The following is a 25,048-nucleotide window of genomic DNA, read 5'->3' on the forward strand; positions in this document are numbered from 1 at the left end:
CTAGTGTCTTTTGCAGTAGGTCCTTAAAAACAGTAGAAAGGTTCTATCATTAGGATCTTTGACTAGTGTCTTTTTTACTAGTTCCTTTAAAAACAGCAGAAAGGTTCAATCAACAGGATCTTTGACTAGTGTTTGCACCAGGTCCTTAAAAACAGCAGAACGCTCCTGTAATACTGAGTGACATTCTATACTTCTGACACACAGCATGAAACAAAAATAAGTACAACCCACACCTTACCGCAGCTTCCCCGAGTTCCGAAAGCACTCAAGCATCTGCCGCCATGCTTGACTGTACTGTAGGCAAGACACAATGACTGCTGTACTAAAGTGTATCCATGTTTACTTTCTATAGTATCGGATGATCCTTCAGCGTCCTTTCTGTGACAGTCCACCCGAAGCAACTCCCTTCATGCTTTTGATGCTTTTGGTGTTTGGAAATGTCACCTGGCCTCAGCTTATGGTTTCCAAGAAGTCCCTGTGTCCTTTCAGAGGTCCTTTCACAGTCCGAGGTAACGAGGCGCAGCAAGAGCGATGTGGCGTCCAGTCAGGCGTAGACCGAAAGACAAAACGTTTGTCCAGGCAAGGACGCTCTGTCGCCTCCCCCCCTCTCAGCTCCCCTGACATCTCCCGCGTCGCCGTTGCCCCCCTCGCCGAGCTGTCGTCTTGTATAGCGTCTCTCCGCACAGGCTGTCTCCACTCGAGAGTGTTCGGGTCTTGAGCGTGCGGGGAGTCACAGGTGAGCCGCTTCTGATCTGACTGGTCTTGTGGTTTTCTCTCAATGTGCATGCAGCCCGTGCCCATCGACGACTCCTTCTGCGGCCTGGACATCAACCAGCCTCTGGGCGGCTCCCAGCTGGTGACCGGGCTCACCCTCTACACCGAGACCCGTGACCGCATGACCTCCGTCATCTCCTATGTCTACAACGGATACTGCGTGGCCTTCGTGGGCACCAAGAGCGGACGTCTGAAGAAGGTCAGTGCTTTCAGTTTCATTCCTGCTGTGGTTGCTTTGTGTTGTGATGTCCTGCAATCTGTGGACGATTGTGGTGGAACTGCAGTGACCTTAAGTGGGCGGGGCGGTCTGTGGTCGGAGATCAATGGCTGTCTAAATGCTTAAAAGGAGACCTGATGGTAAAAATACGTACCAATGAAACGTTATGGTAAAACCGGGACAACATTCGGTCGGTTGTCCTTCGGTTTTCAAATTTACAGTACTAAACAGAATTAGTGTACTTGGTGTTGTGACTTAGCGTTGACTTAGCGTGTTGTGACTTAGGTTAGCGTGTGAGAATCAGCGTAGCCTTGAACATCGGTAAGAAGGTTTTCTATTTTTCTATAAGGAAACACAGCAAAGGCCGCACGCAGGACGAGTGGTTAGCATGTAGGCCACACAGTGAGGAAACCGGGGTTCGATTCTCTGCTTGGGAATCTCTGTGTGGTTAGCATTAAATATCACTAGCGTTAAATCTATCACTTTACATTATCGGACATTAAACGTAGTAACATTGTAACACACATGGTTAGTCCGGTCATTTGTTCGTTCGTTTATGTCAGTTCGTCTATTTGTTTGAGTCTGTTCGTCCGTGCTGGTCTAATCGTTCATTAGGGTGGTCCTTATTTTTCAACTTTTGAAATTTCATGCTCTCACCCCACCAATATGTTAGGATAAATGAAAAAAAAAACATTTGGCCCAAATATTATCAATATTGATTCATATTTAGAGGTTGCTCAACAACTTTGAAGTTTGACATATGCTGTGCATATTCAGGAGTTTTCGCATATTATGATAATTATGATTTATTTAATTATGTTTATTATGATAAACATGTTTTATTGGTTCAATAATGATCATTAATGTGAGCTTATGACAGCATTGGACTTCCCTGACAATGACACCAATTTGCATTCAATTCATTTTTACCACAGGTGTTTTTTATTGTGCTGGTTTTACCTAGTGAACATGCTGAAAATCATCCATGCAAATATATAATACTTATTTGCTGACCTAATCTTCTTGCTAACCACATGCATGGGGCCCACCTCTGGTCCTGATGTTCAGATCTTCAAAAGGTTTCAGAAGCATTGGGAATACATCAACAGAGCCAACTTCAAATCAGCCATAACAATTGATGGTGATCTTGTTGCAGACATCGAAGACGATGCCATTGAATTTGCCATAGAACAGCTTGAATCTTTCCAGCCGAGCAATGACTACAGGGAGCTTCTGGAACTTGTCATTATCTTCCTTGGTGGTGGTCCTCCTCGAGGCACATGTTTTATGGCACCAGGAGCTATTCACCATGCTCGCTGGATGGCCAAAGCATTGTACGCTCTCAAGATATACCTATTTGCCAATCAGTTCAAACTCACTTCTTAGGAAACTAGAGGAATTGGCAACATTGTGTGTTTGTTGTGGGACTGTACGCTAGAGCGTGGTTCACAGCTGCTGATGCCATCGCTGCCCCTTATAATGATCTTCAATTTCTGCAAAGTCTGAAAAGGTATGAAGAAATTCATCCAGCAATTTCCAAGGCTGCAGTGAAAAAGTTTTCAGGGCACCTGTGGTATTTGAGTGAGGAGCTGATTGTGTTAGCCCTTTCTGACCCAGCAGTACCAACTGATACAAAACGAGACATGGCACAAGCCATTGTTGGACTGGATGGAGTCGCCAATTCACCAAAAGGTCCCAAACGCATTACCAACGTCTATCAAGTCAATCAAACAAGCATCTCATAACACAGTTTGTGACCAAAAACACCATACACTTCATCAGATGTTTGGACCTAGCTACAGGCTTTCTCCAGGCTGACCCTGACACATGGGACTCCCGAGACGACTATAAGGCGGCATGTTCAATCACACAACCTTCGCTTGAAGGTTGTCAGTGATTTGGGAGAGGGGCGTGGCTCTCATTGAGGAGTATAACTCCTTGTTGACCAAAGATGAGGAACAGAAACAATACTTACTGCAAGTTGTCCAGGACCATCGAAGCAGATTCCCTGATGCGAGAAAAAGCACCTAACTATGAGTGATTAGTTACCACTCTGTATTTGACAATATTACTATAGTTTTACATTAGAGGTTAATATTCAGTTTAACATATAAGTTTTAAGCTTATTGTTTCTTATTATGATGCAGAATCTGTGAACTAAATAGTAAATATGAGTGACAACAGTTCAATCGCATTATTGCTTAGATTATACTATGGTTCTGATTTCATTATTTGAGATACAAGCATAAGAAGTTTGATTCATCCTTTATTTCAATGATGTCATTTACTTCTATTTGGCTGGTTGCTGGTTTTATCTTATATTGTTTTGCGTTCTTAAAATGGTACAATTTCCTCAAAAACTAGCAATTCTGGAAATATTCAGAGGCCTTGAGCAACCTCTAAATATTGTTAAAAAAATTCACAATTTTTCACAGTGAGTTTTTATTGATATACTAACACATTTAAAGGGTGAGAGTTGAACATTTCCCAAAAAAAAATTGACCCCCCATATAAGGACTCCCCTATCGTTCATACAGTACATGTGTCAGTCCATCCATTCATCTGTTCCCTTTCCCATCCATTCGTCTGTTCATTCATTCATTTGTGCATCTGTCCATCCATTTGTCTGTTGGTCCTTTCATTCGTTCGTCCATCTATCCATCAGTTCTGCTGTTAGTCTGTTCATCTGTTTGTTTGTCCATTTGTGCATCATTTGTTTCTCTCCACCTATTCGTCTGCTAGTCCATTTCTTCATTCCTTTGTATCTTTGTGTGTCTGTCCATCCACCTGTGTTAGTCCAGACTTTCTTTGTACAGTTTGTGCGTCCGTCCATCCATCCGTCCATTTGTTTCAGTCCGTTAGTCCATTCATTCAGTTGTTTGTCCATCTGTCTTCTTTCCATCCGCTCTTCTCTTAGTTGATTTGTTCACTCATTTGTTTGTCTATTTGTACATTCTTCCATTTAGTCCGTTCATTCAGTTGTTTATATAGCTGTCCATCCATTCCTCTGTTATTTCATTGGTCCATTCATCCGTTCATCCATTGGTGCATCCGTCCATTCAGTTGTTTGTTTGTTTGTTTTAGTTTGCTGCTCCGTTCATTTGTTCATCCATCCGTGTTTGTCTGTTTGTTTTAGTCAGTTTCTCTGTTTCTCTTTCACTGGTTTATCCGCCGTTTATTTGTCTCGCTGTTTATTGATACATGTTTTGTTTTACTCTGTAGATAAACTGTAACTCTTAAGTGTAAGATTAAATAAATGACAGTAATATGATAACCGTCTTCAATGTTACCACGGTTTACCATGAAACCAGGTATCGTTACTGAGTAACGCTACACTTTATTTTCCTGCGGTATGTACGCCATCCCTTCTTCACAGATCAAGATTTAGTCTTCCAGAACCGTAATCTGTCGTTGCAAACCGGACTTTATGGCTCACGGTTACTTATCTCTTTAGATTTTAATGGCGGCGTGTCAGCACACCGGAGAGGTGTCGCGGCGGTGGCAGGTTCATGGTGGTGGTCATTTCGACGCACTAGTTAAGTGAGCTCCAGGTCCGCCGTGTTGAATAACCCCCCCATGGCCCATTAATTTTAACAGGCACCTTTTCCGTCTGAGGCCCATCCAGACTTGTCCTCGGACTCTAAATCCCCGCGTCACTAAGTGTAAATGGCTGCCGGCCAGTCCATAATGATGACTTTGTGGCCCAGGCCACGGGAATATTAGGAATATTAGATGCTTCTGCCAGCTTGAAGGGTGAAATGGTGGGGGGGGCGTGTATGCTTCAGCGGAATAGAAGGTCCAAATAAATACATTTAGTACAATACAGTACAAGTTTTCGATCAGCTCCTGTGGGAGATCACATCTTGGTTTGACATTACTAGCTTTGCATCCTGAAATCCAAAACATGCTTGTATTCAAAAACTGTAGTCTTTGTTCATGTTTTTTTTTCTGCAAGTGGTCCTAGAAAAAAAAAATAGAACATAGAACAGAATCTTTGATTATCTCTTTTATAGTCGATGTCACATAGAGGATATTTCACTACTGTTTGTCCATTCAGTCCTTACAAACAGCCAAAAACTCCTGTCATGTAGAGGATCTTTGACTAGTGTTTTTGCAGTCTTCCCTTTGAAACAGCATAGTGCTCCTGTCCTATACAGTAGATGATCTTTGACAAGCCTTTTTGCAGTCGGCCCCTAAAAACAGCAGAGGTCCTATTGTAGAAGACCTTTGACTATTTTTTTTTCTCTCTAGTAAAAAAAACAGCCGTGCCCTCCTGTCACATAGAGGATCTTTGAGTAGTAAGTCCCAAAAAACAGCAGTGCCCTAGTCACATCGAGGATCTTTGACAAGTCTAAAGGTTTTGACGTGATCTGGAAGCGCGGTGGTGTGCTTTTTAGAAGTAGAAACATTAGAAATGAAACATCAGGATGTTTAGTCGACTGGTTGAGTGGTTTGATGCCCCCCCATGCTGATTGACAGAAACAGCGTGTGACAGCTGTGCCCTCCACTTCACAACAGCTGCAGAAAAAACCAAAAGACAGCCACTAAAGTTTTTGTATTTTTTGGACACCTGTTCTTCAGGAAAGTTCTTTCAAGCTGCACAAATAGTCCCTTCCCGAGTTATTTTGGTCTCCGTCACATTCATAATTGAATCAATACATCTCACGGCGGAGAGGGAGAATATTCTTGGGATGCATTCTGCTGTTTGTGCCGCTGAATTATTTACATCCACTTCTTCATACGTGCTTAAATGAGATGAGACACAAAAGGGAGGCTTTCTCTCCTCGCTCATTGTCTGCCTCGCTTGCCCCGAGTCCTCCTGAGGACGCCTTTGCTTGCGGGGGCCATGCAAAGCAGCTCGGGCTGCTGTTGCTGCTGCTGTTGCCGCAGTCGGCGTAGCGACCGTGGCTGCTCACAGGGGCGTGACTGTCACCACAGGAACGCCAACACGGCCAGGAATTAAGCAAAGGAAGTGTTTCTGCACGCTTCAGTAGTTACAGCAGGAAATGATTTTTTATAAATTCCCCTTTGGTGTTAATCTCAACAAACAGTAGCCATCATTCTATTTGCTGTGCTTTCCCCCAAAAGGAATGAATGGAAATGCAGCTGATCCATTCCAAAGTCAAACTGTGGCCATCATAAAAGTCATTTTATCACTTTGCAAGTGTAATAAGAAGTCAACCACTATCATGGTGATGGGGTCACATGAAGACTAAAAATAATGAACTTTGGGGGGGTTGTTGCCTTTGCCGCATTATACTAGCAGCCACCGGCACCATTTCATGATGAAACGGTGATAGACAAAAAAAACTAAACTAAACAGGATTAGCTAACTCCTCACGACGATGCTTTGACAGGCTGTGCACCAACTTTTTGTCATATAACTTAAAAATGGTGTCTTTCGCTATGACATTTTTTGTGTACAGTACATTACAATGGGAATGTACTGTGGTCATCAACTAGCATATTACTACATATTCAAATCATTTTGTGCATTTGCAAGTGTGTTGAATTAGTTATGTTGAGGCATGCGGCGCAGGCACGTCCGTGCAAATGCGCTAGTGAACAAGGACTAGCGAGGATTTGCATGTCCACAATTAGCTGCAGCAAAGGCAAAGCATTACCTTGGGAATAACAACTCGCTCTTTTGTTTTTTGTGTTGGAAACATGTGCACGTGTATTACGAGGAAGGGGTGGGTAACACCCCCTCCCGAGTCCCTCAGGTGGAGCTCTGCAGTGGGATGATAAGCCGCTACACCGCCGGCATCCTCCAGAAGCTCGTAGAGTGAAAACATGTCGATGCTTTGCTGCTGATACACGGAAAAAGTCGAGGTTCGGAGTGGAGGGAAGGCGATATTCCGCGGCCAGGAGCGAAGCGAAGGAGGAAAACACCATCAAAATTCAGCGCCACCACCACCACCACCAGCGCTACAGCAACCGAGGCTGCCTGTAATTGGATTGGCTTCCTTCCCAAAGAAGCCCCTCCACTCCCCTGCACGCTTACCCGCTCAATCCTCCACCTTCCTCCCAGCAGACCAGCCTCTTCCTGCACTTCTTCAGCATGGAAATCTTTTTTTTTATGTGTGTGTGCAGGGGATTGATTAAGGTTGAGGGGTTAAGGCGGTGCTGGAGGAGGCGAGGGCGCGGGCACCATTTAGAATTAAAGTGACACCAGCATTAGTATTTGAAATTCAGGACCGCTACCTTTTTGGACTTTGTGAAAACAAAAAGGGGAATAAGCTGGTAAAGGTTAAGCCAATTAAGGTAAAAGACAGAAAAGGAAAAGACACCGCTTCATCGTAGCACTGTCGGTCCCTCTCTCGCCGAGCTCGCCTGTTGATTCCTTGTTCATCATAAAGAACACACATTTTTATTGATCCCTCATTCAACTTTTAATGAGATTATGTTGCGTCAGGGCGCTTTATATCAAAGCAATGAAGGCTGAATGGATTTTTATGACTACTCGCATGGAGATCACTTCAGGGCCCCTGATAGCCCACCCACTAATTGGGCTGCCACTCAAATCAAAACAGGAAGTAAACAGGAAGTTTGGTGCATTGTCAGTTATGGTTAAAACCCTAACAAGGTAATTTTGCAACAGCATATGATGAAAGTGACTGGAGTGAGGTTCCCCCCTGCCTGGTGAAATTAGCATGTCATTATGTTTACATGATCATATTTCTCAGCAAGAATCAGAAGGCCGGACATTATCTGGATAAACCTGGCTTGTGTGTTTTTAACTCTGACAAGTTTTAGCGCTGATCCTCAGGCTTCCTTTTGGTTAGAAAGGCAGTTGATTTTAAACCGCTAAGACACTTATTTGTGGACATAAGAATAAGTTGAGAAAAATACGCTAAATTGTTTGCTTCTTCAAAGTGAATGGAGTGAGGTTCCCCCGACTGCTGAAATTAGCATGTAGTCTTTATTTGGATAAACTCTTTTGGACTTGTGTGTTGAAAATTAATTTGTTGACATTTGAATGAATTGTGGAATTATACAAAGGTAAAATACAGACATGTGGAAAATAAATATATTGAGGTTCCCCTGAATGGTGTAATTAGCCTTCTCCAAAACTGCAACATGTTGACGTATTTCTACGTATTTCTATAAGAGAATCAGTAATCTGGAATTTATTAGGATACACTGTATTTTAAATCTGAAAAGGTTTAGCTCGGAACCCCAGGCTCGGAGGCTGCATGTCCCCACTTCTTCCCTTTTTTTTTGAACAGGAAGTTCTCACAAATAAAATAGTTATGAAATTGCAACATGTTGATATATTTGTGGAATAGAATCATTGAGAGAAAATAAATCGATTGAGGTTCCCCTGAATGGGGAAATTAGCATGTGGCTAAGTCTACAAAACTGTTGACATATTTCTAAAAGAGAATCAGTAATCTGGAATTTATTTGGATAAGCTTGTTTATTTGGATTCTGAAAAGGTTTAGCTCAGAACCTCACGCTTGATGGCTACGCCACCTTTTTTTGTTGTTTTTTTGGGGGGGAGGCAGTTTGTATTTATTCAGAAATGTAATCGCTTCTGGTGTGATTGTTGGACTTGGAGAATGAATTGTTGAAGTGTAGTGTGGAAGTGAATACAGACTGGTGGTTAGCAAATGGAGCGAGGTTCCCGTGAATGGTGAAATTAGCATGTCTACAAAATGGGGACCTGTTGACATATTTCTTATTGAGAATGAGTGTACCAGAATGTATATTTGGATAAACTTGAGTTGTGTATTTGTATTAAAGGTTTAGCTTTGAACTTCAGGCTCGATGGCTGCTCCAGCTTTTTGTTTTTTTCATCAGGTAATTTGTATTTATTCTGAAATAAAATAGATGTAATGCAATTCTCTGACGTAAGAATGAATTGTGGAAGTGTATACAACTGAATGCAGACTGGTGGGAAGTAAATGGAGTGAGGTTCCCCTGAATGGTGAAATTAGCATGTAGCTATGTCTGCAAAATGGCGACATGTTGACATACTTCTCAACAAGAATGAGTAAATCGTATTTAAATGAACTTGGGTTGTGTGTTTGTATTCTGAAAAGGTTTAGCTTGGAACCTCAGGCTCGTAACATGTTCGTTTTTCTTGATGAGAATCGGTAAGTTGAACGTGTTGGCACATTTCTCAACAAAATGTGATGATTTTCCCGATCCTTGTCAAGGAAATATCACTGAACGCCCGTGGCTAGTCTCCAGTACGCGGCGATGCGTGTGGGAGTACATTCCCAAGGTAGAACGTGTGTGCCGCTGATTGATTGTGGGGGCCAGAAGGTGTTCACCTCAGCAGAAAGCCGCAAAGAGCGATCAATACAACACACTGTGGCACACATTTTGCTACGCCGGGCGACACTCCAGCGAGGTTTTAGTCTGAATGTCATATTTAAATTCACTGCTCGCATTGATGCATCTGTAGAGATATCACCCGGAGACCGAGAGCGCCAACTCCAACGCTTGGATTAGCCGGCGTGCCGCGGCACTCCATAACAGCCGAGCATTGCATCATGCAAATCGTGCACACGGGGCAGACGTGTCCCGTGCAGTGGCCGACACTGGCGGGGACGATACTAAGAAGGAGGAGACGAGCTGCTGGGAGCGCTTCCTTTGATATGGATGGCGATGCGTGGCGGGGGTGGGGGAGTGGGGGGGGGGCGGTACTCGTGAAATTGGATGTTAAAAGACATGGAGGCAAAAGATGAATGACAGCGCTAAAGGAAGCACAGCAGAGCCGTGTGGTGGCCATCCCCTCTAGACCGCAACACGCGGCCTCAAGCACTCCTGTCAAATATATAGGATCTTTGACGTGTGGGTTTTTTTGTTGTTGTTTTTTTTTGCAGTAGATCCTTAAAAACTGTAGAGCATTCCTGTTAAATAGAGGATCTTTGTCAGTGTTTTTTTTTTTTTTTTAGGTAGGTTCTCAATAAAACAGCAGAGCCTTCCTGTCGTATAGAGGATCTTTCATGAGTGTTTTTGCTGCAAGTCCTTAATAACCTTTGGGGTTAGCATTCTGTCAAATATAGTCACAGTATTCTCTCAGATAGAGGATCTCTGAGTAGCATACATGTATTTTTTAGTAGGTCCTTAAAAACAACATAGTGCTCTTGTCATATTGTGGATCTTTGACTTGCATGTTTTTGACTTAGTAACATCATTCTGTCAAATAGAGGATCTGTGACTGGCATTTTGTTTGTGGGAGTTTCTTAAACAACAGAAGAGTGCCCTTGTCATATAGATGATCTTTGACAAGTGTTTTTGCAGCAGATAATCAAAAACGGCATCATTTTCCTGTATTATAGATGATTTTTGACTTGAATTTTTGCCCCCCCTGACATGTAGAGGATCTTTGACGAACATGGCAGTAGATTATTCCAAGCACTCGTGGGGGAGAGTGGATGTGTGACTGGCGTTTACAAAATAAAGTCCAACACGGTTGCACGCTGGATGTTTGTTTGTGCTGACCGTCACAAGTCGACTCCTGGCTTTTCATCCTGGAAGCTTTCAGCCTTGACGAGCATCTTCAGGCCTAATTAATCCTTGCCGTCACGCGCTGACGACTCATTTGGAGTCTGTTTGGTTGTCGGCAGCTGAGCCGGAGCTCTTCAGAGGACGGTTCAGGTGTTTAACGGGACTCCCCTCGTCCTGCTAGGCTGGTCGCCATCACGGCGAGAGCGACGGCTGCCTCGCCGGGGCGACGCTGCCGTGTATGTTAGCATGGCGTTTTGCAGAAGGGCCGCAGCTGATGGCGACACTTAAAAGAGTCGGGCGCTTGAAAGGCTTGTAAATGCTGGCAGCTGCTCCCGCCGAATGCTTGTGGAACAAGTGGTCAACAACCTTTTCCGACACCTATTTCCCCCACCCCAGGAGAAAGGGGATGTGGGTGAGCTAGCAACAGCTGAGGCCTGCAATAAATCAACACAAACGAACCCTGTCCACACATTTAAACACGGATGGAATGAACACGATCCATCAATAAGAATTGTGTCAATCTTAGGGAATCTCCTCCTACATCTCCTCGCCGTTCCCCGTCGTCCTATCAGAGGAGCGTATCCCACCCTGCAGTGATCTCATTAACGGCATTCAAGCTACGTTTTCTCATACTCCTTTTCCTCACTGCCACTAATTACTTGCTCTTTTTTCCGCCGCCGCATCTCAAACGGAGACTTTGTTTGTAACAGGAGACTAATGCTTATACAGTGCTTACATTTTTTTAACCAAACACATATTCTATAAAGGCAGGCTGCATTTAAGCCCAAAGACAGAAGGAAAACAAAACCTACTCCACTCCCATTGGATGCTAAAACAGTCGTGTAAATCCACAATGATGTTATGTACTACCGGGTCTTCAATGGATTTCTTTCTCCTGAGTACAATAAAAAAAATTGTTTCTGTTACAATTTTCCAAGATGGAAGTACCAATTTTATGAAAAAAAAAACCTACAAGGAAAAAGTCATAATTTTTGTCAGGGAAAAAAAAATGCTGTATTTTTACAAAATGAAAATCATGATAATATGGGGATGAAGTTGTAATTTTAGTCGACATTTTTCAAGAAAAAAGACAGTTGAAGAAGAATAACCATGTAAAATAATGAGATGGAAGTCATATTACAAGAATAAAGTATAATAGCCCGAGAAAAAGTCTCCCTTTTACAAGATGAACGTCGCCATACCATGAGAATGAAGTTTTAATGTTATGAGAAAAAGGCATAACTTCATGAGAAAAAAGTTTTCTAAGAATAAAGTAAACATTTTGCCTTACAAGATTAAATGGTCTTACAAGATAAATAATGACAGGATAGTGGAAAATCTGAGAAAACAATGAGAAAATGTTGCAACGTGGCATTTCCCGATTTGAGCTTGAATGACCAATTTCCTCCTACTTTCATTGTACGTTTGAGTGTATTTCCACAGCATTTCAGTCCAGCTTTCGCTTCTGTGTTCATTCTAAAATCCTATTTTCAGTTTTGCTTCAGCTTTTTAGAATTCACACGCAATGCCTGCTGACATGGCACCATCTAGTTTCCTAAGTAAGTTTTGGTTTGAGCACCAATCATATCAATGTGTTTGGTTTGAGTGGGCTTCCATGTGCCCATCCAGAAATGTCCTTCAGTGTGTTTTTAAATGAGCAAGTGTGAGAATATTCCTGTTGGCTGTGCAGCCAATTGACTTACCACATTTGAAATTCATAGAAATTCTTATCGGCCCAAGTTGTTTGTATTGATCTGCTGCTGAAGGTGGTGCACACCTCACATGGTTTCATCTTTTTTTTCTTTCCTGAGGTTTAATACTTTCAGTGTTTTCTAGAAATCAAAAAGAAAAACAAATCCTTGTCTGTCAAATGAACTTGTTTAAAATGTGACTCTTTCCCACCCTTTTCCCCTTTCCTGACCTTGCTGATGTACTTATAAGCAAAAAGTGGACTTTTTTGGGACTCTACGATCTAAAAATAGATTAGCGAGCGGCGTTGTGTCAAAGTGGACGGCTGGCCCGATGCCAGACTCCATTGATCGGGTCGACAAAGCACTTGAACGGGCCAGATAACTGTGATTAGCTCATTCATTACTGCTGCCTCTCAGAGTGCTCCCAAATGAGATATACAAGTGTGTGTGTGTGTGGGGGGGGGGGGTTGCGAAATAACAAACCACAGTAAAGTATTTCTTGGTAAACCGGGAAAACATCCTACAAATATCTCAAACACAAGACACTCAAGGACCATCATTTTGAAAACATTTTTGATTTTGTTTTAACAATTAAGTATCCATGGTAAATGGTAAAAAGTTATTTTGGCTTTGATTTACCATTGGTTGTTTATGATTCACCATGGGTGTGTTTTTTGGCAAGGCATGCGTATGTATGCCTCAAATCTTTTGTCTATTAGTTGGACTTTTCTTGGTAATAATACTATTTAGACCGTTGTCACTTTGATTTAGCATTGGTGTTTATGATTCACCGTGGGGGTGTGTTGAGTCGGTAGACATGTGCATGTATGCCTCAAATGTTTTGTTTATTGGCAAATTGGCAAATTATTATATAGTACTCGGACAACTGTAGTTTTGATTTACCACGGATGTTTATGATTCACCATGGGTGCGTTGTTTTGTTAACATGCATGCATGTAGTAAGTCTACGTCAAATGTTTTCTGTATAGACTGTTGCCCTTTAGTGGTAAAAATCATATTTAGACCATTGTTGTTTTGATTTACCACGGGTGTTTAGGAATCACAGTGGGTGTGTTTTTTGGGTAGACATGCAAATGTCAATGTCAGATGTTTTTTTTTCTATTGGCTGTTGACTTTTAGTGGTAAAAATGGTATGCAGACCATTGCTGTTTTGTTTCACCACGGGTGTTTATGATTCACCGTGGGTGTGTAGTGACATCAAGCATTTTTTGAAATGCATGGATGTTGGTAGGCTAATTGGACGGTGTAAAATGGCAATAGGTGTGAATATGAAGGTGTCCCCGCCTCCCACCTCAAAGTTAGCGCTCGATATCAATGTGAAGGTGCCCCCCCCCCAAAGTTAGCTCTGTAGAATGAATGGTGGATGTGCTCTTAGTGACGAGCATTTAAAGGCTGACATCCCGGGGTGAAATATCATCAGGCGCTATTATCGCAACATCGCACTTCATTAGACTGATGGTGGCTTGGAGTGGCGGGTGACAGGCCTTCCTTTAGCCCGCCAGAAAGACGAAGCGATATCAGGAGACAGATGGAGTTGAACAAATGTGAGAGGAAAACAAGGAGGGGGAAAAAAAAGAACGGCTTCCCGATCCGTCACTGTCGGGGACGCCGTGGTAAACAAGAATATGTCATGGCCGCGTGGATGCGCTCTACCCTAATTGTCAGAATAATCACACAACGCGACAACGAGCTCACCGACGGTGAAAACGCATGAAGCGTCGCCGTCACCTTGACGGGCGTTGCTCAGACCTCAACATTAGTCGCTGTCACACCTGCTTTGCCTCGATGACTGTTTAGCACCGCATCAAAGCTTTCTCACGGCGAGCGTCCGCCCGGCGACTTGAAAGGACGCGCAAAGCAGACAAGAAAGTTAGTCCCTTTAATAAATGATTCATGTCCATTCGGGAGACTTCACGCTGCATCAAAAAGTGGATCTAAAGTCAAATCATTGCGGATTTTCAGGAAAAAAATATGCCGCTGCCGTGCAGGATGTACACGGGGTAATTGTTTACATTGCTGATCTCCTTCTTACACTATAACACAGTGTTTTAATTACAGCCTATGTTTTAATGATTATCCGTCCAATCAAAGTATGAATTATGTTTGAGACGCCTGGAAATTGAAAATTTCAGCGAAAAAACAGCGAATCAGCTTCTTCTCACTTGTACAAGGATTGTTCAAACATAATTACACTAGGGATGTCTGATATTTATCGGTACCGATGATTATATCAGCATAAAAATGCAATATCGCTTGATATCGGTATCTGATTGTGAAAATTTAAATTTTTTAAAAGCTCTATACAACACATATGTTCATTCCACCACAGGATATATGTCATGTTACGCATATCGGTATCGGAAATTGAGAGTTGGACAATATCGGCGTATCAGTTTTGGGCAAAATTGGACATCCCTAATTAAGTTATCAATAATGAAATATATAAAATATATAATTTCAAATATATTATTTTTAGGCACTCTTCAAAAAAATCCTTCATGATTTCAACCAGGGGTGTCCAAAGTGCACCCTGGGCTGTTTATGACCCTTTTTTATTGGCCCTCAGCACCTTCTAAAAATACAATTAAACTCACTCATACATTCATTCATTTTCTACTGCTTATCCTCACAAGGGTCGGGGGTGCTGGAGCCTATCCCAGCTGTCTTCGGGCGAGACACGGGGTCCACCCTGGACTGGTGGCCAGCCAATCACAGGGCACATATAGACAAACAACCATTCACACTCACATTAATACCTATGGACAATTTGGAGTGGCCAATTAACCTAGCATGTTTTTGGAATGGGGAGGAAACCGGAGTACTCCCAGCCACGCATGGGAAGAACATGCAAACTCCAGGGAATCGAACCCGGGTCTCCTGGCCTCAAAATATTATGAGAATAAAAATATATGAGAAAAAAATTTGGAAAGAATATCTTAAATATTCTACTTTGGGCCTCATTGATAGCATTTTTGGATTGGGGCGAGAGCACCATGGTCACTCAGCTTGCCCGATAAATTGTGCACACAGTGCGAGTCCGCGGTTGTTTGACACACAAGTCCTTACCCCCCAGCCCCATGTTAACACTTTGTTTTGCAGTAATCCTCCTCGTTCGGGTCAAAGACAACTGTTGTCATTGCATCAAATCTTCACATCTGGAGTGGGGGGGTGGAGGTGGGGCTCTAATCCCTTGCCTTGTGCCTTAACCTCTACCTTTAGTCAAGTTTCCAGTGTGTTTTGCCAACCGCTAACCATTAGGGTTTAATGAGTAACAGTGCTTGGCATGCTGACCTTTGAAGACCTTGACCTGGCTATTAGCATGTCAGCGAGCCGGAATGTTAGCGACACAGGTGCCTTTCGCTTCTATGCCAACATTCCTGCATTGCTTCATCAGAGGTGTACATCAAAGTTGCTGTGCTTCCGAATCAGGCTTTCAGGACTTAAGCTCCCTTTTGAAAACCGGGGCACATATCCGGGGGCACATCCCAATGACACCCTGCAAATCAAGTGGTTGCGGTAGTCCCCGGGAGAGCCCCACTTTGACCTGAACACTTGAAATTTGATCAACATGTCCGGGACCATGGCCCGGTACAACCCTGTTAGTGTCGTACCTTTAACCAAAAGCACTTTAGAGATATGGCAGGAAATGTGGGGGCCAGAGGTAATCTCTTTTGAGGTTTTTCAGGCTTTGTGACGCTCCCATTTGAGCCAAACACGTGAAAATCAGTGCACATATCCAGAGGCACAGCCCAATGACACCCTGCAAATGTCCTAGCTATAGGTCATGTTTCCCGGCTTTTGTCGAGTGGTTGTGGCCCAGGCAGAGCCCCACCTTGACCCAGAAATTCAGTAGACATGACCCAGACCATGCCCTGATCCAACACTGTTAGTTTTGCACCTTTGTCCTAAGACTATTATTGTGCGAGCTGTTTGAGTCACGTATTTGTATGAGGGAGGTATGCAAAGGCTCCTTTGATCATACATTCAAAGATGGCGTGTTTCACTCCGTTTCACAAGTGTTTCATCACACGTAAAACGCACGCATGGATACATGCACGGATGGTGGGGGTGCTGGAAATGCTTGTGTCACGGATTTTTGCACTAATGAGCTCGGCTGGATGAGCATTTTTAGAAGGGATTGAGTGTTTTAGGTCCGCTGTGTTGAGGCTGGAGCTAGACGGCGGGGCGGTGGGGGGGGGGGGGGGGGGTATCGGATGACCGCACAGGCTCGAAAGGGGATAAGAGGGTGTTTGGGTTAGGACGTGGCGGGAAGCGCTGCTATGTGAGTAAGGCGCTGTCCAACAAAGTACCGCTGATCAGATTATCGAGGTTGTCAGATTGTTGTTTGTACGTCTTGACGAGGAGACGGCGCACTCGGTGACGTGCTACTTTGAAAGCGCTTTGTGGAAAGCAAACTCTTCTAGTCCTGAACCAATGCAGACAAACGGATGAAACTTTGCCAAAACATGCACCTTGAGTATTATTACTCAAATAAGTATTATTACTATTATTAGTTACCTATTACTCTCACTAAAAAAACCACATGGTGGCGCTGTTATTTAAATCTTTGCAGGGGCCTTGACAGGACTTTGTTTTGAATCGAGAATTTGTCTAATCATTTTTTTAATATTTAAAATGTAACCACACATGGCGGGGGCCCACAAATTTTGTCACATGTCTTTCTGTATTTGTGGAAGTCAAATTTTCTGCTGTAACTTTAGGGTGTCTCGTCTAACCACCAAGTTTGGTACACATCTTTCTGGGACTGGCAACTACATATTTGTCAAACTTGAGGATGATTGGTTGAAAAACATGAAGGCCATCAAACAAATGGCACGGCTCTGTATATTATAGGAAGCTATCTCTTCTACTGTTGAATCACGACGCACAAAAGAGTGAACATTTTGCCAAAACATCCATACCTATTGTGCTATTATTTATTCATTTTCTACCGCTTATCCTCATGAGCGTCGCAGGGAGGCTGGAGCCTATCCCAGCTGTCTTGGGGCGAGAGGCGGGGTACACCTTGGACTGGTGGCCAGCCAATCACAGGGCACATATAGACAAACAACCATTCACACTCACATTCATACCTATGGACAATTTGGAGTGGCCAATTAACCTAGCATGTTTTTGGAGTCCCCGGTGAAAACCCACGCATCCACAGGGAGAACATGCAAACTCCACACAGAGATGCCCGAGGGTGGAATCGAACCCAGGTCTCCTAAATCTGAGAAAATCTGAGAAAAATCGGCGGTTGGGTACAATGTCCCTGCAGGGACACGTGTGGGACTTGGTACCCAAGTGTCCATCAGTCGTTGACCGTTTCTATAATGATTATAAAAGTCTGAGATTAACAGTATTATGCGTATGCACGTAAGTATTCCAAAGCATTTTGACCACAACCCATAGGGGCGCCACAACTGTCAATCGTTACCAGTAAAGGTAATATGGAAAACTGGACGGTCATCCTCCAAATGCGCGCCGCTTCCTGTCTTTCAGCTGAGAATGGAGAAAAGTCAGCCCGAGAACATCAATAAAATCCAGCATTAAAAGACGATCCCCACCTCCCTTCCCCCTGGGGGGCGGTCACGACATGAACCAGGTAGTCTTGAGTGTAATGACTCCTCCTCCCTCAGGGTGATGATGATGAGGATGCTGACGGAGAACCAGAAGACTGGTCCTTTCATCGGGCCCTGGGGATCCCGGTGTCTGCCTTTAATGGAGACCACCGTGGGGTTAATGAGCTCTGCCGAGCTCCCACTGGAGATAAGCGTCGTCTTATCCTCATCCTGAAGAGTGACAAGAAGGTGGAGGTGCTGCAGGACGCCAACTAGAGGCGGAAACACACCACAAGCTCAGCCGAGGAGAAAGTCGTCCTTTTTCAAAACTATAATGACACTCGCTCCCGGCTCTGGTTGCCAAGCAAACCCCCAAATGTGGTCGTGGAAGCAACGCTTAGCCACAGCTAATCAGAAGCAGACCCTCTATGACAACAAACCACAGGCATCGCATATAAAGCTCCGCAAGAAGGGAAACATCAAATTGCAGGAAGAACACAGTAGATGCTCCAAGTATTCCTCAGAGGATGCCTTCCCAATGTTTGCTGTCGACTTGTTCTATATGGCTTTACTCTTTGTGTCTCACGGCTTAGTGTCTTGTTTGCCTTTCTCGATGGCGGAAAGTAAAGCAAGTTCCTCAGCCGGCTGTCTGCCGAGGAAGAAGGAGGACGTTCATGCAGGTTTGCATGGCAGCGCAGAAGCAGCCTGACATTCCAGGCTTGATCCCGGCATAAACCCTGTCTGTTCCCGCAAGATCTGGGGGGGAGAGATAGGGGCTCCGGGGCGCCTTATAAGGGATTGCAGCCTAGCCTGGGTGCATGGAGAAGACTTGAAGAATGTCAAATGAGGTGGGAGCATCAACTGGGCATGTCGGGAATAAGAGCTTGAGACATGAGGAAGAGACGTGATATTGTTTGTATATATTTCACCATCGCATCTTTATTGGAGGACATATTTCCAAAATAACCACACATTTCATGGGAGTCAAGATGAGCAGGTTATGGGATCATCCATCCATCCGTTTTCTACCGCTTATCCTCACTAGGGTGGGGGTATGCTGGAGCCTATCCCAGCTGTCTTGGGGGAGAGGCGGGGTACACCCTGGACTGGTGGCCAGCCAATCACATATAGACAAACAACCATTCACACTCACATTCATACCTATGGACAATTGGGAGTCGCCAATTAACCTAGCATGTTTTTGGAATGGGGGAGGAAACTTAAGTACCCGGAGAAAAGCCACAGGAGAACATGCAAACTCCACACAGATTTGAACCCAGATCTCCCAACATGCTAACCACTTTACCACCATGCGGTGGTTATGGAATCATTCTGAAAATACGAGCATTTCTGTCTAATGTACAGTATCGAAGAAGGGCGGGCTGTATGGATGATGGATGGATGAATGCTCCCTCAACTGTAGTTTAGTTATATCTGGCATTCTGTGGTTTGTGACCTTTTGGGCATATTTTTCCTCTTTTGACAAATAATAGTCTAAAAAATCCACCAAAATGAATAATAAATACATAAATAAATCAACTGAATCCCCCAGAAGGCACGCTAACCTTTGGTTGGTCGACCCCACAAGTTTTGAGATGCGGAATTTTCCTCCTTTGGGTAAAACAATCCATGTACCGCATAAATAATTATGGTTGTCGATCACTGTGGTCTGATGAGGCGCACTGACGACTTACATTTGGCTTTTCAATTCCAACTTTTTGTGATTATTATCATGAAATGGTTAACATCTTAGGTTTGCCGGTTTGGGGGCTGAAGATCGTTTCAATGTACAAATTTGATTAAAAAAAAAAAAACATGCAAAATGATGCATGTTTGATGTACTCTGAAATGCGGTCTAAGGAGGTACCCTGATGTCTTTTGAGAGGCAAGTCATAGAAACAAAGAAACACATCTGCCAAATCAAAGACATTGATGCTCGCTGAACTGATGAGGAGCACCGACGTCTTACGTTTGGTGGTTTCAATGTTCAACTTCCGTGACCTCAGAGGCCTTTTTTTATATAAAATGTTCCACAAGAGGCACACAAACGTCAGATAATAACAGTATAAGGTCTGTTGATGCTCATTAAAGTGATGTCCAATGAGGTACCCCGGTGTCTTACGTTTGACAGTTGGAATTCTCAAGTTGTGTAACTTTAGAAGAATAGAAGCATTTGTCGTCTTGCACAAAAAAGTCAGAGCAATGATTTTCAAAACCGGCAAACTACATATGCAAAAATGTAGTAATTGCTGCTGGCTGAAGGTTCCAACTGTGAAATTTGGGGCCAAGGAGCAAGTGCATGTATAATTGTATGCAGACACTGTCAGTGCAGGAAGAAAGGTCTTCCACGTATACTATATGTACTACATACTATATGCAGTACTGTGAGGAATTGCCAGTGAAAGCCTAAACCTTATTTGTGTTGTGGCGGCGGTTAAGCAGCTTGGTGAGGACTTAGCCTTTCCCGTTGGCTCCGCTGGCGCTACGTCGGCACCCTGAGATAAGCGGAATCAGACAAAAAAGTGCATAGCGCCACCTGGCCTCATAAATGCTATGAAACGCTTGGAAGAGGAAGAAGGCATGCAGATGGCTGCTTTTTGCTGTTTCATTTCACGTCCTCCTGGATGTTCTTGTTCTCGCTTATTCCTCCCATCTGTGCTGCCGAGTCCTGCAGTACTGCACTTCCATGTGGAACTCCATCTTTTTTTTTAAAACTGACCTCTTTGTTTCATATTTATTTACATGTATTCATTTATACTGAAAGGTGGGTGAGTGGTTAGTGCGCAGGCCTCACAGCGAGGAGACCTGAGTTCGATTCCACCCTCGGCCATCTCTGTGTGGAGTTTGCATGTTCTCCCCGTGCATGCGTGGGTTTTCTCCGGGTACTCCGGTTTCCTCCCCCATTCCAAAAACATGCTAGGTTAATTGGTGACTCCAAATTGTCCATGAATTGTATGAATGTGAGTGTGAATGGTTGTTTGTCTATATGTGCCCTGTGATTGGCTGGCCACCAGTCCAGGGTGTACCCCGCCTCTCGCCCCAAGACAGCTGGGATAGGCTCCAGCACCCCCGCGACCCTCGTGAGGATAAGCGGTAGAAAATGAATGAATGAATACTTACATATATTTACTTACATATATTTATTTACATAAATTTACTTACATATATTACATATATTTATTCACATTTATTTAATTACATATATTTATTTACATAGATTTACTTACATATATTTATTTACATATATTTACTTACATATATTTACTTACATATTTTTATTTACATAAATTTACTTACATATATTTATTTACATAATTTTTTTATATATATTTACTTACATAGATTTATTTACATATATTTACTTACGCATATTTATTTACATAAATTTACTTACATAGATTTATTTACATAAATTTACTTACATAGATATATTTATTTACATATATTTACTTACATATATTTACTTACATATATTTATTTACATAAATTTATTTATATATATTTACTTACATAGATTTATTTACATAGATGTATTTACATATATTTACTTACACATATTTATTTACATAAATTTACTTACATAGATTTATTTACATACATTTACTTACGCATATTTATTTACATAAATTTACTTACATAGATTTATTTACATAAATGTACTTACATAGATATATTTATTTACATATATTTACTTACATATATTTATTTACATATTTATTTACATATATTTACTTACATATATTTACTTACATATATTTATTTACATAAATTTATTTATATATATTTACTTACATAGATTTATTTACATATATTTACTTACGCATATTTATTTACATAAATTTACTTACATAGATTTATTTACATAAATTTACTTACACAGATATATTTATTTACATATATTTACTTACATATATTTATTTACATATATTTACTTACATATATTTATTTACATAGATTTACTTACATATATTTATTTACATATATTTACTTACATATTTTTATTTACATAAATGTACTTACATATATTTATTTACATAAATTTATTTATATATATTTACTTACATAGATTTATTTACATATATTTACTTACGCATATTTATTTACATAAATTTACTTAGGGGCCATCCATAATTTTCAACATTTTCACGAGCGTACAAACCGTACGAGGGGGAAAGGGGGTTAAGACATCAACGTACGCTTTTTTGAAAACCAGAAAATGTCGATGTCTGTATGATCGAACCGCGGGACGCAGTCAAATTTTAGCGCGAATAGACTGGTCCCCTGTCGTCGTATGCTAGCGCGAGAGCGTACCAGTCCACGCGATACTCCACGTAGCTCTGCGTGTTTCGCATTCCAACACAACAATCAGACAATGGCCGACCCCGGTGATTTCGATTACCTATTTTCGTTCATCAAAAAGAGAATTGCTGCCATTCATCTTTCACCGAGCAATGCATACGAACAATACATCAATGTTTACTGCTTTGTGCGTTCGGAAAGAAAGCAGAAGGACGCTGTTGCGGCTGGCCAGGCGGCTTGGAAAGGTTCCAAATCGAAGGAATCGAGCAGGGCGGATTTGTTCCGAAGTGCCGTTGCGAAAATGGAGAAGATCAAAACTAAACCGACCATCCTGAATCTATTCGCCAGCTCTGTGTTTATTTTCTATATTTGGGCATGGACCTGGCTGTGATTGCCATTTTCTGAATGACTCTGTGGTGGTGAATTTGACTTTGTGGACAGTGCAGTAACAATCAATGTGATTTTCACTTCCTGTGATACACTGACTAGACTATAGGTGTGATTGTTAAGCCTTTTCAAAACAGTTGTGGCATCTTTATTGCATACTTCGCATTGAGTTGAGTTCAAGGGTCGTGTCCATCATTTCAAAGAAGATTTTATCTCCTCAGGCTTTTGGAAACCAGGGGCAACTCTTCTGCTCCTTGAGTAATCATGTGTGTATACAAGAAGTATTCCCTTGATTAAAAAATCCTGTGGAAAACAGTTGTTGCATCAGGACTTTTCTACATGTATCATTTGATAGACAGAACAATACAAAAAGACCAAATTTGTAATACATTTGTATTTTCTTGAAAGAAAAATACAGTAAACCTTGGATATATCGGATTCAATTGTTCCCACTGGTTTTGTCCGATATAAGCGAAATCCGTTATATGTGTATACCGGAAAATGTCCGCCACATTCATTACACGGACGTGCAATGCCATGGGGGAACTTTCTTTGATCCATGTTCACAGCCAAAGCTGAAGATTATAACATCTTTGTATGAATTACAGACATGTACATGAGGATGTACAACGAAATAAAAAAAAAATCTCAAATCTGTAGAAATGCCTTCTTGTTGCTATTAGGGAGGTTTAGAAACCAAACGATAAACGTAAACGCAAACGATAATGACGTCACAGGCTATTGCCAAGTCGGCAAGTTTCCATACATTTCAATAGCATGTGACGTCATTATCGTTTGCATTTACGTTTATCGTAAAAAAAAATGTTCTTTTTTATCTGTCCGTTGTGAGCGAATTTCCGATATATCCGAGTCCGATATATCCGAGGTTTACTGTACAAAAAAGAGGCATTTGATATAATTTTTTATCTTGTTTGTGTTCAATACAATGTTGATGGGCAGTGACTGATTGACCAGAGTCTCAAAATACAGCCAGAGAACACTATTGGATTCCTGGCTGTATTGGGTCAGTTGGTCATGGACCTATCAACATTTTTCATTTGGGATTGTACTCTTTTTAGGGGGGGGGGTTGCTCAAAAGAGTACGGTTTGTACGCTCGTGAAAATGTTGAAAATTATGGATGGCCCCTTACATAGAATTATTTACATAAATTTACGTACATAGATTTATTTACATAGATATATTTATTTACATATATTTACTTACATATATTTATTTACATATATTTACTTACATATATTTATCTACATATATTTATTTACAGCTACTTCCCCAAAAGTATCTAGACTTTTGCCTCTCCACTGTGCTCATTTTTGTGTTTTCCCATCCTTCAGTTTAGGAAAAACATAATGATTGCGTGCTGACTCATTTCCAGTGGCTACTGAATGTATACTGCTACCGCAGCTGTACACTGTCTACTCTAAAGCAGTGGAATTGTCACATCCTGTATGATAACATAGTCGGAGGTCTGTAAGTCATTAGGAGACCCCGCCTAGACCGCTTTCATCCCCTTTTGTTTGTCCTTCCACTTTGTCAACCGGCGCTGATCCAATTTGTGAATCCAATCCTTTCTGAAGGACAACAAATTGCTAAAGGTTGGGTGGACACCTGAGTGGAACGCTGCCAGAAAAGCTCTTTAGTCATTGCTCGCCGCGTTCCACGGAGAGATTAAAAGCGACTCAAGACTTGTCCACCGCTGCTGCTGTTGAAACGCTGCATTGTGCTCTCTCGCCGAGAACGCTGACGCAAGGCTTTTCCTGCACAGGTAATGGCTCGTGCTAGCGCCGCTGCCTGCAGCTAGCCGGGGGAAAAATGACATTTACCGCCAGCGTAAGCAGCTCATTAGCTTCTTCCTTTCTGTCTTTGCACGCTGCCTACGAGGAGGAAGACGGCGGTGCCGAGTGACTGTTTGCTATTTTAATACCGCCTTTGTTTTAGGGAGCTAGCTAGGTGAACACTCTGACTGTCGCCCCTTCATTGCCACCTACAGCGTAGTCGGTGTTATTGCTGGGATGGGAGTTAGCCGCGTGTGCTAGTGCGCGTCAATAGATCAATTTCATTTTTATTTAACTCATGTTTTTTTTATTTTCAGTGTAATGTCATGTTTACTTTTTTTATCCCATAAATTATATTATATTTGATTTGATTTTAAATCTGTCTGGAGGGCAAAGGTCAGAGGTCATGTTTTTCTTTTGAGGATTTGGGAAGGATTTTGAGAAATGAGGACCCAATAATTGCAATAATTTGTGTTTACAGATTCATTTAAAAGTTCTTCATTGTGTTCACTTATATAATAAAATATGAATATATTAATATTTTATATTATATTTTTTTACTATTTAATTGTGACAATGTATTATTTTTGTAAATATATTTTTGGGAACATTTGGAAATGTTCACCTCATCTAGCGCTTTATTGAAAACAAAGAAAAATCATCCAAATTCAGACAATGCAGTAATCAATTGGCATTTTACCCTCCATGACTTTCTTCAGGCCTGTGATTGGCTAAAAGGGACACAGGCAGTCAGGTGGTAGAGCACCGCGTCTGTATAGCCTGCACACGTGTTTTCATGCGGCGGGAGGTCAAAGGTGGCTTCATGTCCCAAATGAAGGAGG

The 25,048-nt window shown here is 42.1% G+C and overlaps 1 protein-coding gene across 6 annotated transcripts in view; it reads left to right on the plus strand.

Annotated features, from left to right (window-relative positions):
- Positions 1 to 25,048, plus strand: part of LOC131104841 (plexin-A2-like) — a 183,470-nt gene that overhangs the window by 29,643 nt on the left and 128,779 nt on the right. For all 6 annotated transcript variants that reach the window (XM_058052404.2, XM_058052407.2, XM_058052408.2 and 3 more), the window contains exon 3: positions 791 to 973. In XM_058052404.2, coding sequence (XP_057908387.2) covers positions 791 to 973 — 183 coding nt within the window. The remainder of the gene's footprint in view (positions 1 to 790; positions 974 to 25,048) is intronic.

This window comes from Doryrhamphus excisus, linkage group LG15 (genome assembly GCF_037039965.1).
Source record: "Doryrhamphus excisus strain RoL-2023G ecotype Guam linkage group LG15, RoL_Dexc_Guam_v1.1, whole genome shotgun sequence".
NCBI classification, from domain to species: Eukaryota; Metazoa; Chordata; class Actinopteri; order Syngnathiformes; family Syngnathidae; genus Doryrhamphus; species Doryrhamphus excisus.